This window comes from Miscanthus floridulus, chromosome 11, assembly GCF_019320115.1.
Source record: "Miscanthus floridulus cultivar M001 chromosome 11, ASM1932011v1, whole genome shotgun sequence".
NCBI classification, from domain to species: Eukaryota; Viridiplantae; Streptophyta; class Magnoliopsida; order Poales; family Poaceae; genus Miscanthus; species Miscanthus floridulus.
The window spans coordinates 90,956,383-90,969,426 of NC_089590.1; the positions used below are offsets into that span (position 1 = coordinate 90,956,383).

The 13,044-nt window shown below is 44.8% G+C and overlaps 2 protein-coding genes across 3 annotated transcripts; both read right to left on the bottom strand.

Annotated features, from left to right (window-relative positions):
* Positions 1-638: 638 nt before the first annotated feature.
* LOC136491359 (putative lipid-binding protein AIR1) lies at positions 639-1,227 on the bottom strand. Its single transcript, XM_066487635.1, has one exon. It carries the CDS (start codon positions 1,159-1,161, stop codon positions 769-771), a length of 393 nt encoding a protein of 130 aa, XP_066343732.1. The 5' UTR covers positions 1,162-1,227; the 3' UTR covers positions 639-768.
* Positions 1,228-2,000: 773 nt separating this feature from the next.
* On the bottom strand, positions 2,001-7,243 carry LOC136492591 (uncharacterized). 2 transcript variants are annotated; one of them, XR_010768134.1, is made up of 11 exons: positions 6,807-7,243; positions 6,604-6,679; positions 6,117-6,202; positions 5,551-5,644; positions 5,408-5,484; positions 5,193-5,320; positions 4,284-4,355; positions 4,004-4,074; positions 2,936-3,011; positions 2,592-2,757; positions 2,001-2,450 (listed from the first exon to the last, which is right to left on the bottom strand). XR_010768134.1 is itself a non-coding variant. In XM_066488568.1 (11 exons), the coding sequence occupies exons 1-11, from the start codon at positions 7,143-7,145 to the stop codon at positions 2,411-2,413; spliced, it is 1,203 nt and encodes a 400-aa protein (XP_066344665.1). In that variant the 5' UTR covers positions 7,146-7,242; the 3' UTR covers positions 2,001-2,410. The 2 variants fall into 2 exon arrangements, 1 of the variants encoding a protein (XP_066344665.1); XM_066488568.1 differs by having other exon boundaries at positions 2,592-2,735; positions 6,807-7,242.
* Between the last annotated feature and the right edge of the window lie 5,801 nt (positions 7,244-13,044).

Genomic DNA, 13,044 nt, shown 5'->3' on the forward strand with positions numbered 1-13,044 from the left:
TTCCTGTCACATCGAATGTTTGGACACATATATGGAGTATTAAATATAGACTAATTATGAAACTAATTGCATAACTTGCAACTAATTTGTGAGACAAATCTTTTAAGTCTAATTAGTCTATGATTTGACAACGTGGTGCTACAGTAAACTGTGCTAATGACAGATTAATTAGACTTAAAAAATTCATCTCGAAAATTAATCTCCATCTATGTAATTGGTTTTGTAATTAATCTATATTTAATGCTCCTTATTAGTATCTAAACATTCGATGTGACATGAATTTTAGCAGCGACTAAACAACAAAACACCCCTTAATAATAGAACTAATTAAAGCCGTGACTAATTCGTGAGACGAATATATTAAGCCTAATTAATCCATCATTAACGCATGTACTATAGCACCATATTATCAAATCATGGACTAATTAGGCTTAATAGATTCGTCTCATAAATTAGTCTTAATCTTTATAATTAGTTTTATAATCAGTCTATATTTAATACTTCAAATAGTATCAAACATGTTTATTATAGTCGATGTTATAGGGACTAAATTTTAGGAGGTGAAATCAAACACCCCCTCCATCTCCTGCGTGCATAACAAACAAATTTACAGTCATCCGTGCTACTCATTCGGCAACACTTGCACAAGGCTAAGGGCAAAACGATGCAAATGCTATAGTACTTGGCACAGTAAAATCAAATAACGTTTGGGGTTTCAGTTTCACAATGACAGATGCACTTGTGGCAATGCAAGCAGGGCCATGGCCATCAGACACACTTGAATCCGCGGGGCAGCTCCGTCTTGCAGGCGCTAGCCAGGACGCCGACACCGACGTCCCACTCCGTGGGGATGCCGAGCACGGTCTCCTTGACGGTGGTGCAGAAGCAGGCGGCCGCCTCGGCCGCCGCGAGCCCCTGCACGACGTCGCAGCACTTGCTCCCGAGCTGCGCGCCGGCCTGCAGGCCCGCGGCGCCGAGCACGCCGACGCAGGCCCCGAACTTGACCGCGTCCCACGGGCAGCCCAGCTTCCAGTGCAGCACCTTGCGCGACGCCGCCGTCGTCAGCAGCGTGGGCGACGACGACGACGACGCGGCGGAGACTGAGAGGAGGAGGAGCGCGAGGGTGGCGGCCGCGGCGGCTTGTTGGCGGGTGTTGGCCATTGTTCCTAGCTTTAATTTGCTCGCTCGGCGTTCAAATGGTACCTGTACGTGCCGCGCGAACGTAGACGTAGGACGATGGCCTGACGAGCGCGACGCATTTCGTGCTCTTTTTATAACCTTGGGGGCCGGCCGGTCTCTTCCCATGTATGGCGCGGAGCACGGTAGTAGATCCGTAATTTGTGACACTATGCAGTGAATCAAGTAGAATATGATGTGTGTTTTAGTTGAAGTACACGACATGATGGGTCTGATATACGGCCATGCATGCATGTGGCATGTCGTCCTCATGCGTAAGACGATGGGCAGTGCAGAGACGGTGACACCACGGCCGGAATGGACGATTGCGAATTTGCACAATCCCGGTGGTCCACGGCTGCGTCGCCGGCCGCGCGCGCCGGACGAGAGCGGAGAGCACGCGCCTGGTGGCGAGAGCTAGCTCATGTGAGGAGGGAGTGCCTTCATCGATGCGGCGAAGCAAGGACAGGGTGGTGACGATGGCGACACACAGCCACACACAGGTGCCAGCCTGAGCCTAGCTATCTCGCCGTTGCACGGTTGCAGGTTACTCAAGTCGCTTCAGCGTCCCATCTGCTATGTTTTTATTGTTCAATCAGCGTATTGACTATGCCATTAGTTACTGCTGCTTAACTGTACGGGTTCTTTTCCCCTAGGGGCGTGGACCTTTCATTGTGTTGTGCAGCGTCCCTTCATCACGTTGAGTCCAAACTAAAACGTCCCTGATATATCTTCTCAAAGACGTTTTGTTATAAAGACCTCGTCTCTAAGATGTGCATATCAGTTATCAGAGCCGCGAAATAACATGTTATCCATCTCTAATGTGAGCTAACACGTCACTGATATTGTCCACATAACAATTCACAAATGTAAATATAAACATTTGTTTTTCCTCTGTCACTAATTTTCTGTTCTGTCATGGTGTCGCTCGTGGTGCACCATAGTGAATACAACAATTCATCGCTGCCCAACTCTCGGTTGGGTTTAGGAAACCTTTGCACCGTGGGTGGAGGAGGGATGCGGATTGGAAGGGCGGCGAGGGCATCGAGGCATTGACATATACGGAGCATATATATATACCTAATGGGCTCCCCCAACATCACGCTCACGCGCCACCAAATCTAAGCAATCCAAGGCACAATGAAATTAGACAGTAGGACGTAATGAAGCCACGACAACCAGCATGCATCTTTGCATGTTCCCCTGAAGATGGTACAATGATCTTTGTCCATGTTTACAGGAAGGATATCAGTGCCTTCACAACCTTCTCCGGCCTGCAGATGATGTGAGATGCGTAAGGATGTACGAGTCTAAAGGTTAGTGGATGTACACAGAAACATATAGTAGTTTATAATTCGTGAAACTGTATGTAAATGTGAACTGGCTAAACCCATTAAGCTTCTGAAAACAATTACCAGTCCTCTTGTGGCATATGACCAGCTCCTTCTATCGCCTCTAGTTTTACAACGCTGGGATTAGCTTTCTTGAATTCCTCAGCTATCGACAATGGTAAGTACTTGTCAGATATTCCCCATGCAAGCAGTATTGGTTTTTCCCAACTGCAACAAGATTATCATTTTTCTGTATCAGAACAGGAATACATTGTCACGGGTCCACGTCACTAGTATATATCGTTTGCTTTATTTAGAATGAACTTTCTAATGCTCCTGAGCGCTACTCCTTTTGCACATAATAAATCATAGTCAGCCTATCTTAATTACACTAGATGCTCTCCTGCATATAGAATATGGATGCTTACCCGTTGGACGAAAATCCGGCCGAAATTCTACTTAGTACATCTTGGAAATCGATCTTCCTGGCAGCTTCAAGCAAAGCTAAAAGAAAAGGACATACAAGTACCAAGTCAAATTGCAAGACAATTGTAGAAATTTACAGCATTGTGAAAACTAGAAATACTGCAAATAGATTACTGTATTTATTCAGAAAACATTATTTTTGCATATAACATATATAGCAACCTAGTCTAGATTTGCAAGATAGCATTCATTATTCATGGCAATGCACGGAGTCAAGTGAAAAACTAATTAATTCAATATTCGAGGAGAAGTTCCTTTGATGATTGGGACAGTATACCGCAAAATATGTAGTGAAAACCAGTTACTAGGTGAAAACATGAAAACCAATTCAAAGAATGTATTTCGGTCGTTTAAATTTTTTTGAAACTTGGCACATTCATAGTGCAAATATGTACTCACCAGAAAAAGTTGAGATGAAAATTCAAACTAGAAAAAATCATACGAAAATGACAATTTTATGAGGTTCATGTGGACTAAAAGACAAAAACCCATGAATTTTGTCTTTTAGTGTATATGAACTTAAAATTTATCATTTTCGTATGATTTTTTTAAATGTGAGTTTGGATTCCAACTTTTGATGTGAGTACGTATATATTACCATCAATGTGCCTGTTATGACCGGCATCCAGTATACAAGGCGTAGGCCCATTAGTGGCTAGGGGCTGCCGGCCAGGGGGGCCTAGGGGCCTAAAAGCCCATAGTTATTTTATTTATTCCTATTATTATTATTAGAGAGAAGTATAAATACTTGTAAAGACTTTGAGATGGGATTAAGCAGAAACAGAGTCGTTTCTGGCTTCCTGAAGGGAGCCGGGATTTCCTAACCCTAGCCGCCTCGTGCTGTTGTCGCGCCAAGTTTCAAAAAAATTTGAACGACCGAAATACGTTTTTTGAATTAGTTTCCATGTTTCCACCTAGTAGGTGGTTTCCACCACAGTATATCAAATGGAATTGCAGAGGACTATATATATGAAGCGCTGGAAATAAATAACCTGGGAGTATGGACTAACCAAATCCAGGAGCACCACTGGATAGATACGGTAACCTATATACATCAGCCTTTTCCAATTTCAGCATATATCTGCCAAACCAATGTAAGACAATGGAACATTTTAAGCCACTGTGAAAAATGAATAGTATCAAATGCAACATCTGACAGGACTGGCATAGTATTGCATCATATGAATAATGGACAAACTTGATTCTTCTTTCATGGAAGATGCACTACAGCAAGAAGCAAAGAGGCATAATGAACAGTGTTTCTGCGGCAGAGATCACAGAGATACATACGCGCTACCTGCTTCAATGAAACGCTCAGCCAAAACAGCATTTTGACAAGTAAATTCACCAAACAGTGGCCACCTGCATTGAAAGATACCATAAATTTACATATATAAATAGAATGTTGAATGTATAAATAAATGAAAGACAAACATCAACTGAACATATATGTGAGAAATGATGACTAGAATCAGGGTCACCATGCTCCATCCATCTGTACTCAAATCAAAACTATACATGCAAAGACTTAACACATTAAACCGTGACCTAAATAAATAAGATAATCAACCTTGACCCCAAGAAAATTTTATAGAGTAGCATACTGTAACCATAAACATTGAAAATTGACAACAAAATGGAAGAGTGCAAATGCATATTTTAGTCAAACTTACATGCAAGAGTTCATATGATTATATGCCTATTAACATCACCAACCCACAAGTTTTGAACTCATGTCAACTTGTGGTGCGAAACGAAAGGTTTAGTGGAGCTGGTGTGAAACGAAAGGTTTAGTGTTAGCTCATGTAGTCATGTGGTGTGCTCATTTGCTAGGATGTATTTTCTTCTTCTTTTGTTGGCACTAGTCCTAGTGCTGATGTGGTGTGCTCATTGTTAGCCTGTATTCATATAGGGTGTGATTGGTTTGCTTGCACTAGGTCTTATGCAGGACAACCCAAACTAGTACATAGTGTGTTAGGGTTGATTGTCCTGCTGCACATGCATGCTGCGTTTAGTAAGATTGTCTTTGGTTACTTATATTTTATTGTACGTGGACATTTTTCATGTTCTAGTAGAGGTTGGGTGGGTGAGGAGATTCCATTTTTATGGGCCCTATAAGTTTGTGCAAGACTGAATCTGGTGTACTAGCTAATCAGTGCTCACTAAGAGTAGGAGCCAAAATGAGAAGAAATCACTGACTTTAGCTGCTGAAACAATCCAGGGACTGGAGAAGAAACTGTAAGTGGACTGTTAAGGATTGCTAACTTAAGGACTTTGCTTGAGTTATTCAGTGCCCATGTCAGCCCATAAGAACCAACAAGAAAGCCCTGCAATGAAAAGAAAGAAAGAAAATGCTACATGTGAAGTGAAGATTTTTATAGACCTTGATTTTCATGAAAGTTACACATTTGTACCTGGACAACTAAGAAGAAGGGCTCGGTGATATTTAGAGTAACAAGAAGATCATCAAATGCCTTGTGGAATTCGTCCTCTACAAATGATACAATATACATGTGTCATTAGCAAATTCCTTTAGTTTAATACACATTTTCCTGACCTTTAAAGTCGAATCCATATCCAGGTTGTGGCATTTCACTGAACCCAAATCCGATCCAGTCAGGTGCATAGCAGTGGTAGCCAACATCTGCCATCTTTTAATTTCAAAAGATACTTAGGGGATGGGATAATTGATTGAAACAAAAGATGCAATGTGATTAATAATAGTGTTGTAATGAACATGAGAGTTCTTAGGTTTTTATAGAAGTCGATAACTACAGTGCTCACAAACAAATACCATATATATTTTGTCTTTGTTGTTTTTTGTTTTAGTAGCGCATAAAAGTGCACACATCTTTTTTTTTGCGTAAACAAAACACAAAATACATGTTCATTTATAGCTCCAAACTACTCAGATTGAAAAGGAGATAATAGACCAACCACATCAAATTTTTTGCATACGACAATGGGAAGTTACTTAAGCATATATATTTCCTAAGTAAAAGAGTTGCAGAAAAAACTGTCAGAATCAGCACCCTATTCATTGCTGAGTAATGCACAGTACCAACGACTAATCATTGCATAGATTGTATTTATTCCAATGGCATAGGGGTTCAGTGAAGCAACCTGAGCCATAACCACGCGGTAGCTAAATGATTGAGTAGGAGCTCCGTGAAGGAACACAATAGTCCCACGTCGTGCATCAGGTGACCCTACAATATATCAACAAGTACATGTGACCAACGATCGCACGAGCCTGAGTTTTGCTTATCCAGGGGTTACACATGAGGATTGTGGTTGCAGCCTTTTGGTTCATTTCATTCAGCAGTAGAACTAGTGGATGAAGTGAAATGCTCTGTTTTTCACTTCTGTTGCAGAAGCTTCAAAGAAGATGAGGGGTTATATGACACTGGACAGTGGACAACAATCAGTATTTTGGACTCCATATATGACCTCAACAATAATCTATTGATCTTGCATGTAACATGCATTCGTGAGTGTAATACAGTACTACTACTTTGATGGCTGGGCACCATGTCAATGTGTATCCAATTGTTTTACATGTTTGTAACGGTCTAACAAGGAACGGAAAGATGAACAGATAGTACAGTACCTGTTTCCCTCACGAACCATCGAAACTCTCCTGCTCTGACATACGAACCGTACTCCCTGCCCTTGTCTTCGATCCTCTGGACGCAACAAGTCGAGTCACTTGTCAGTTGTCACTACTAGTCTACTACCCACATATGGTTCCCTGCTCTGTAATCAGAAGACGAAGCAGGCAACAAGGAGACGAAGCGAGGCATGAGACATTACGTAGAGCATCTGGCCGACATTGCCGTCCTCGGCGGGAACCGCGGGGAGCTGGATGGCGCTGCGGCTGGAGGGGTTGTCCGTCACGAACCCGAACGGATTGAACGCCGGGGCGTCGTCTTCTCCCTTCTCCCCCTCCGCCGTGCCGCTCCCGTCGTCCTTGCTGCCCGCCGCGACTGTCGCGTGCCCGCGCCTCGGCCCGCCTCCCCACCGCAGCCTGCTCCGACCCACAGCAGAGCCACCGCCGCCGCTCCTGGAAGAAGCGGCGGGGATGGAAAGGAGGAGGAAGGGCCCGGTGGTGGTGGAGGGACTCGCGCAGGGGCAGGGGCAGCAGCGAGACATGGCGGGCGGCGGCAGCCGGTGTCTGTTCCCTGCGATGGTGGTGCAGTGCAGCGCACTGGTGCTCGGTTCCCGGCGAATGAATTGTGGCCCCGAAGGAAGCGAGGCGATCGGTTGGACAGGTTGGCGTCGAGCCACGTGGCCCGTGGATTGGCGTGGGGCCGCCAGTTCGTTGGTCGTGTGGATGTGGATGTGGATGTGGCCTGTGGATGCGCGCCTGCGCCACTTTTATTTTTTGCTAAGGAAAAAAAAAGAGATGAATATACTCTGCTTGCAGAAGAACCGAACAAGTGGTCTCAGTCTGGAGACAGAGACAGTGATAACTGCCAGCATTCACCAACGAGCGGCGAAAGTAGCGGTGATGATGATTCAAATAACTATAGTGGAGTTTCATGCGTTCTCTTCCAACCGCCATATTTTTGCATCCCCACTGTATAGGCTTGTTTGGCTGGTATTAAAGCCGGCTGATAAGTTCAAACGAACAGGCCTTATATTCGACGATCCAATGTCCAATTTGATGATTTTGCAGAGCTACGACTAATGATGAACTCCGCTCATCAATTTTGCATTGACTTCGTCCTCCGCTTAACCCAATCCATTTTGTATCCCTTTCTTGGACTCGTCGTTTGGACAACTTGTGTCAACACAAACCAATGAAAACCAAAGAGTGGCATTCAAATTTGAGTTGAAGCATATTTCAATTTGGGAAATGGAAGTGTATACGATCAAATTGCCGATATTGAGAAATGGAAATGAGAAACGAAATAAAGTATATACAATTGGTTGTTCTTAGCATCTTTTACCATGCACATGTGTCCTAGCTCATGAACCTCAAGATTCAAGAATGACACAATATATATATATATATATATATATATATATATATATATGGAGAGTATATTCAGTAGTAAGCTACAAAATAAGTTATTCTGTAGTCACCTCCATTTACGATAATGTCAATACATATTTATGATAGTCGGATTACCATAACACATGTGGATATTTACCATAACATTATAGTAAACCACTTAATAATGAGTTACTATAATCTTGTAAATTAATATAGTAATTATCGTAACTCAAAGTGGCTACAGAATAAGTTATTTTCTAGCCAGCTACAGGGTATATATGTATATATATATATATATATATATATATATATATATATATATATATATATATATATATATATATATATATATATATATATATATATATATATATATATATATATATATATATATATAATTCTCGGGGAGAAATCCCAAAACTACAGCTAAGCTGTTTTGCCGATTGACATTGGTTCATAAGCATCTGGTGGCAATGGTCGCGACGACGGGCACTTGGGGGGGCGCATCTCCTGCAGGCCGCCCGAGAATCAAAGCAACGCTCAGGCTGATTAGTAGTGCAACAGTAGCACCAGACTAACAATCTTGCTACTGTTACTAACGCTCTCATTCAGGCCGTTTGCCAAAGTATGATTGGTTGTAACAGTGTAGTTTCTCATTGTACTCTCAACCTGGTTGGGTGGGCGACCAACATCGCCCCATTGATTCTTAGAGACTGAAAAGAGAGATCTAGATAAGGTTGAGGACGAGTTCCTCGTCGGCTTGTATGGTATATATATAATATAGATCAGCATGATATATGCATCCATATGCAAAAGCTCATTTATATTATTCTATGCATGTAAAATTAATTAGCACTTCAGTTACACATCTAACTAGTGCATATTATTATCTATTGCCAATACTGCAGTATTCTTCTTTTAGAAAAACTAGTACATACAAACACGCAAGGGTTTCATTTTAGTCACTATTTAAAATATTCTAATCCAACATATAGTAGAAAAGTAATCCATTCATCCCAAATCATAAGATCTTTTGACTTTTATAGGTACATTACTTTTTACTACTATGTATCTACACATGGTGTATATGTAAGTATATTGATGAACTATTAATTCCAAAGAATATGAATTCCATACTAAAAATTGAAGAGCTCAACACGATTTATAACTTTCTAGTTAATTGGCAAGATTTTTGGGACTGTAAATATGTTTGCAATTAAAATCCTGTCAATGCTTCTCGGGTCCACCGCGCTGCGCCTGCTCACTCGCCTAGGGTCGCCAAGCCGCGGCGCAGAGCCGCCTGCTTGCGGTGTGGCCCCACCCACTCGCACGATCAGGACCGAGCTGGACCAGACGGGCGGCGATTCCACGAACGAAGACTCACAACTGCGCCACTAGACTACCTGCTCGCACGAGGTAGACCGAGCTGGAGCAGACATGCAGCGATTCCCCGGATCGGCGATGATTCCGTGGAGGAATACTCGAATAGGACAACAACGACTGAGGGCCACAATTGTTTTTTTATATATAATTTGTTTTAGAATCAATGACACGATCAGCGGCATCTCTACATCTGATTGGTACTAGTATACTAGTAAGTAGCATTTTCTAGGTACAGCAGGGCCATGTTCTGCTGCTAATATAAGCTGAGCCGGCTTATCGTATAATTTTTTTCTCCTAATAAATTAGTCGTACAAATCAGTATAAGTGGCTTATAGGTCAGCTGAACGAGGCCTGTACGAAGCATTGAACGACGCCAGTACATTTCACGGACGACACACGTTTGTGTAGTGTTTTGTTGTTGAGGTGCGGTGTGGAACGGAAGCTGCCCGTCCGTCCGAGCTAGCCGATCGCGAGAGTGAGTGACACAGCTTAGCCCTGGAGGTGGCCGTGCCGAGCCCAGAGGCAGAACAGCAGCACGGCAATGGTGGAGGTGAGGACGGACGCCGATAGGGCTAGCAAGGCGGACGCCCTATACCCTGCTGTAGTCCCCGGGTGGCAGGATGTCGCACGCGCGCACGTCTCTCTCCAAGTACACCTGCACCGCGAGAGTGCACATGCCGGCCGCGTACGTTAGGCACGACAGCACCTGAGCATGAGCATGCAGCAGGCCGATGCATGCATGCATGGTCAGTCACCAATAAGTCATACATATTACTACACCGGGAATAATCGAGCTAGAATATTGGACATGGGTGCTCACAAATTCGCCGACGACGATCGCCGCGGAGGCGCCGCGCCCGGGGAGTGGAGCGTGGAACTGTGGAAGAGGGTCACCGCGGCATCGTACACCAGCCTAGCTTGTTGCGCTTCTGATTAGCTGAAAGCCCAGCACGGCCTCGAGAAACCTGAGAAACAGATCGAACGAGGACAATATATACAGAGTCGAGGAGTCAAATAAGTAAAGTATATATATGGATGAATGTTTAAAAGGAACATGAGAATTGGTTACCTGATTGGGGTGTAGTCATCAGCATCCCTCGCTGTACTCACGTGGGCAAGAGACAAGCTGCAAAGCACGAATACGCCAGCCCTGCAAACCAGAAGCGCAGTTGCAACCAAGACCCTGTGCCATCAAGAAAGCGCTGAAACTTTGGCCCCGTTCGGCTTGCTGAAATTTGGCTGAAACTGGCTGAAAAACACTGTTCTGACTGAATTGTTGTGAGAGAAAAACACCGTACCGGTTGAAAAAATAAGCCGAACAAGTCGGTTTCTGGGTAAGCCAAACAGGGCTGCCATGTTTGCACAGATCATTTTTTTTCGCGAGCGTGTCCTTGTGACACGTATTTCATTAAGAAGAAGTAGAGTTGAACAGGTTACAACTAACTCAGGTAATCTAAAGATTACCCAACACATAAAAAGAGAGAAAGAACAACGAAGGGGAAGAACCCACAACCCCAATACCCTACTAGCCAAACCTGCGAGAAGATACATCAACGCAAAAGCTGTCTATAGAGCGGACCAGGCCACCGTGGCAAAGCATCCACCTAGAGAATTCGAAGAACCAGCAACAACGGTGGCAAAGCATCCATCCAAGAGGATCAAAGCAACCTTGGCGGCAAAGCATCCGCAAGGTAAGAGGCCCACACACGCTCGACAGCAAAGTATCTGCCAGGGAGGGGGGCCAGCAACGACGACGGTAAAGTATCCGCAAGGTGAACCAGCAGCAACGGCGGCCAAGCATCCGCCTGAGAGGATCAGCGCAACCTTTACGGCAAAGCATCCACAAGGTGAGGGGCCCGCACACACTCGGCAGCAAAGTATCTGCCAGAGAGGGGGTCCAGAACAGCGACGGCGGCAAAGTATCCGCAAAGAGAGATGCCCACACAGATATGGCAGCAAAGTATCTGCAAGCAGATAGCGGACCAAGGACAATGACGGCAAAGCATCCGCCAGAGACCAAGAGACAGTGGCTAAGTCAAGCACTCAAGTAGGACGGACCACTGCGGAGAACAATAGGCACACACAGGAATGGTGAGAGGTAGAACCAGCGAGAAGAACAAAGGACCGAGTGAAGGTACGGTGGTAGGAGCACAACAACGACGCCTTCAAGAAAGGAAGTGACATCCATGGATGCCACCATCATTGGACGAAGTGTCATGCAAGGATTGCCTTTCGGCCCAGGATCGATGGCGAAATAGATTTTTCGACAACGCCTCAAAGGAGGTAGATGACGCAGGCTGCGACAACGTCACCGGCCCGGAGCTGAGGCCGGGCAGGGCTTTCACCCAAATTCATACGTGAGCCCTCGACGCTGCACATCACGGCTCCACCACCACCAGCAGACAACAATGCGGCCATGCCCGAGAAGCACAGACGGCGCCGGCGTGCCTGCTGCTGTTGCAGCATCATGTCGAAAGACAGCATGCTGCGCATGCACAGGGACAGGACGCAGCTGCCGCCTCCGACCGCCACCGCTCATAGCCCAGCCGGCACTGCACCGAGCGTACGTCGAGGAACGGGTGCACAGATCATGCTGCAAACTCCAGTCTTAGCACCAAAGTACGCACGGTGGTGTACTGCTGTAGATGCTATTGGTGAAATACGAGTGCGCAAGCATGCAGTCCGCTCACCTCATTCTCTGCTGACTGGGGCTCCGATCGCCTTGCTTGTCGAAGAACTGACCACGAAGAACAAACACAAGGAGAGCACCACGGGAAGTTGGCACGCGGAGGAACGGAGATCTATTTATATACGGGCTGTTCGTTTCGGTTGGATTGACTTATAAGCCATGGCTGAAAGTACTGCTGGCTAGTTTGATGTGAAAAAAAAAATAATACTGTTCATTAACTGATAAGTTAAGGCTTATAAGTTAGATACAGGCTGATAGATAGAAGACGCCTGCTGCTGCAGGAGTGCGCAGGAAAGGTAGTGTGGGCGTGTCGTTCTTGCTTCGACACGGAGGCTGCCTGCGAGCGTAAAGGTAACTACTGAAACCCTGCTCAGGCAGCCAAGCAACAAGCACCAAAAACTTTTGCCATGCCGTCGTCTGCGAGAAGTTTTCCGAGGCTAACCGCGCTGAGTAAGGCAGCGATGCTCGTCTAGAAAGCCATCCCATCTCACCGGTGCATTCATAATAATGGGAAAAGTAAAAGCAATTCAAGTGGGGAAGGCACACTTTCACGATGCACAGCTGTATCTCTAAATGGGGTAAGTAAAATTCAAGTGGGGAAGGCAAACTCTCAGGATGCAAAGCTGTATCTCACGGTGGTTGCCAGAACGTACCTAATGTATACAGCCTGTTCGCTTGCTCGTATATGGTCGTGGATTATAAGCTAAAATAATATTTTTCTCTTACACCAAACTAGCCAGCAATAAATAATCCATGATCGTTTACGACGAAACGAACAGGCTAATAGTCTATGATACGCTCAAGATCACTAAGATTTTCTCCAATCACAGTGTTCGGCTTCCTGCCAATCAAGACAAGTGTCACTCACCGCTAAGACCCACCACTTGCCTTTCGACTCTTTCAGTCACTAATTAAGGTGTCATCCGCTATGAAGCTTTCCCGTCAAGGAAGGGGTCTCCTCACCCCCGCACATTATATCA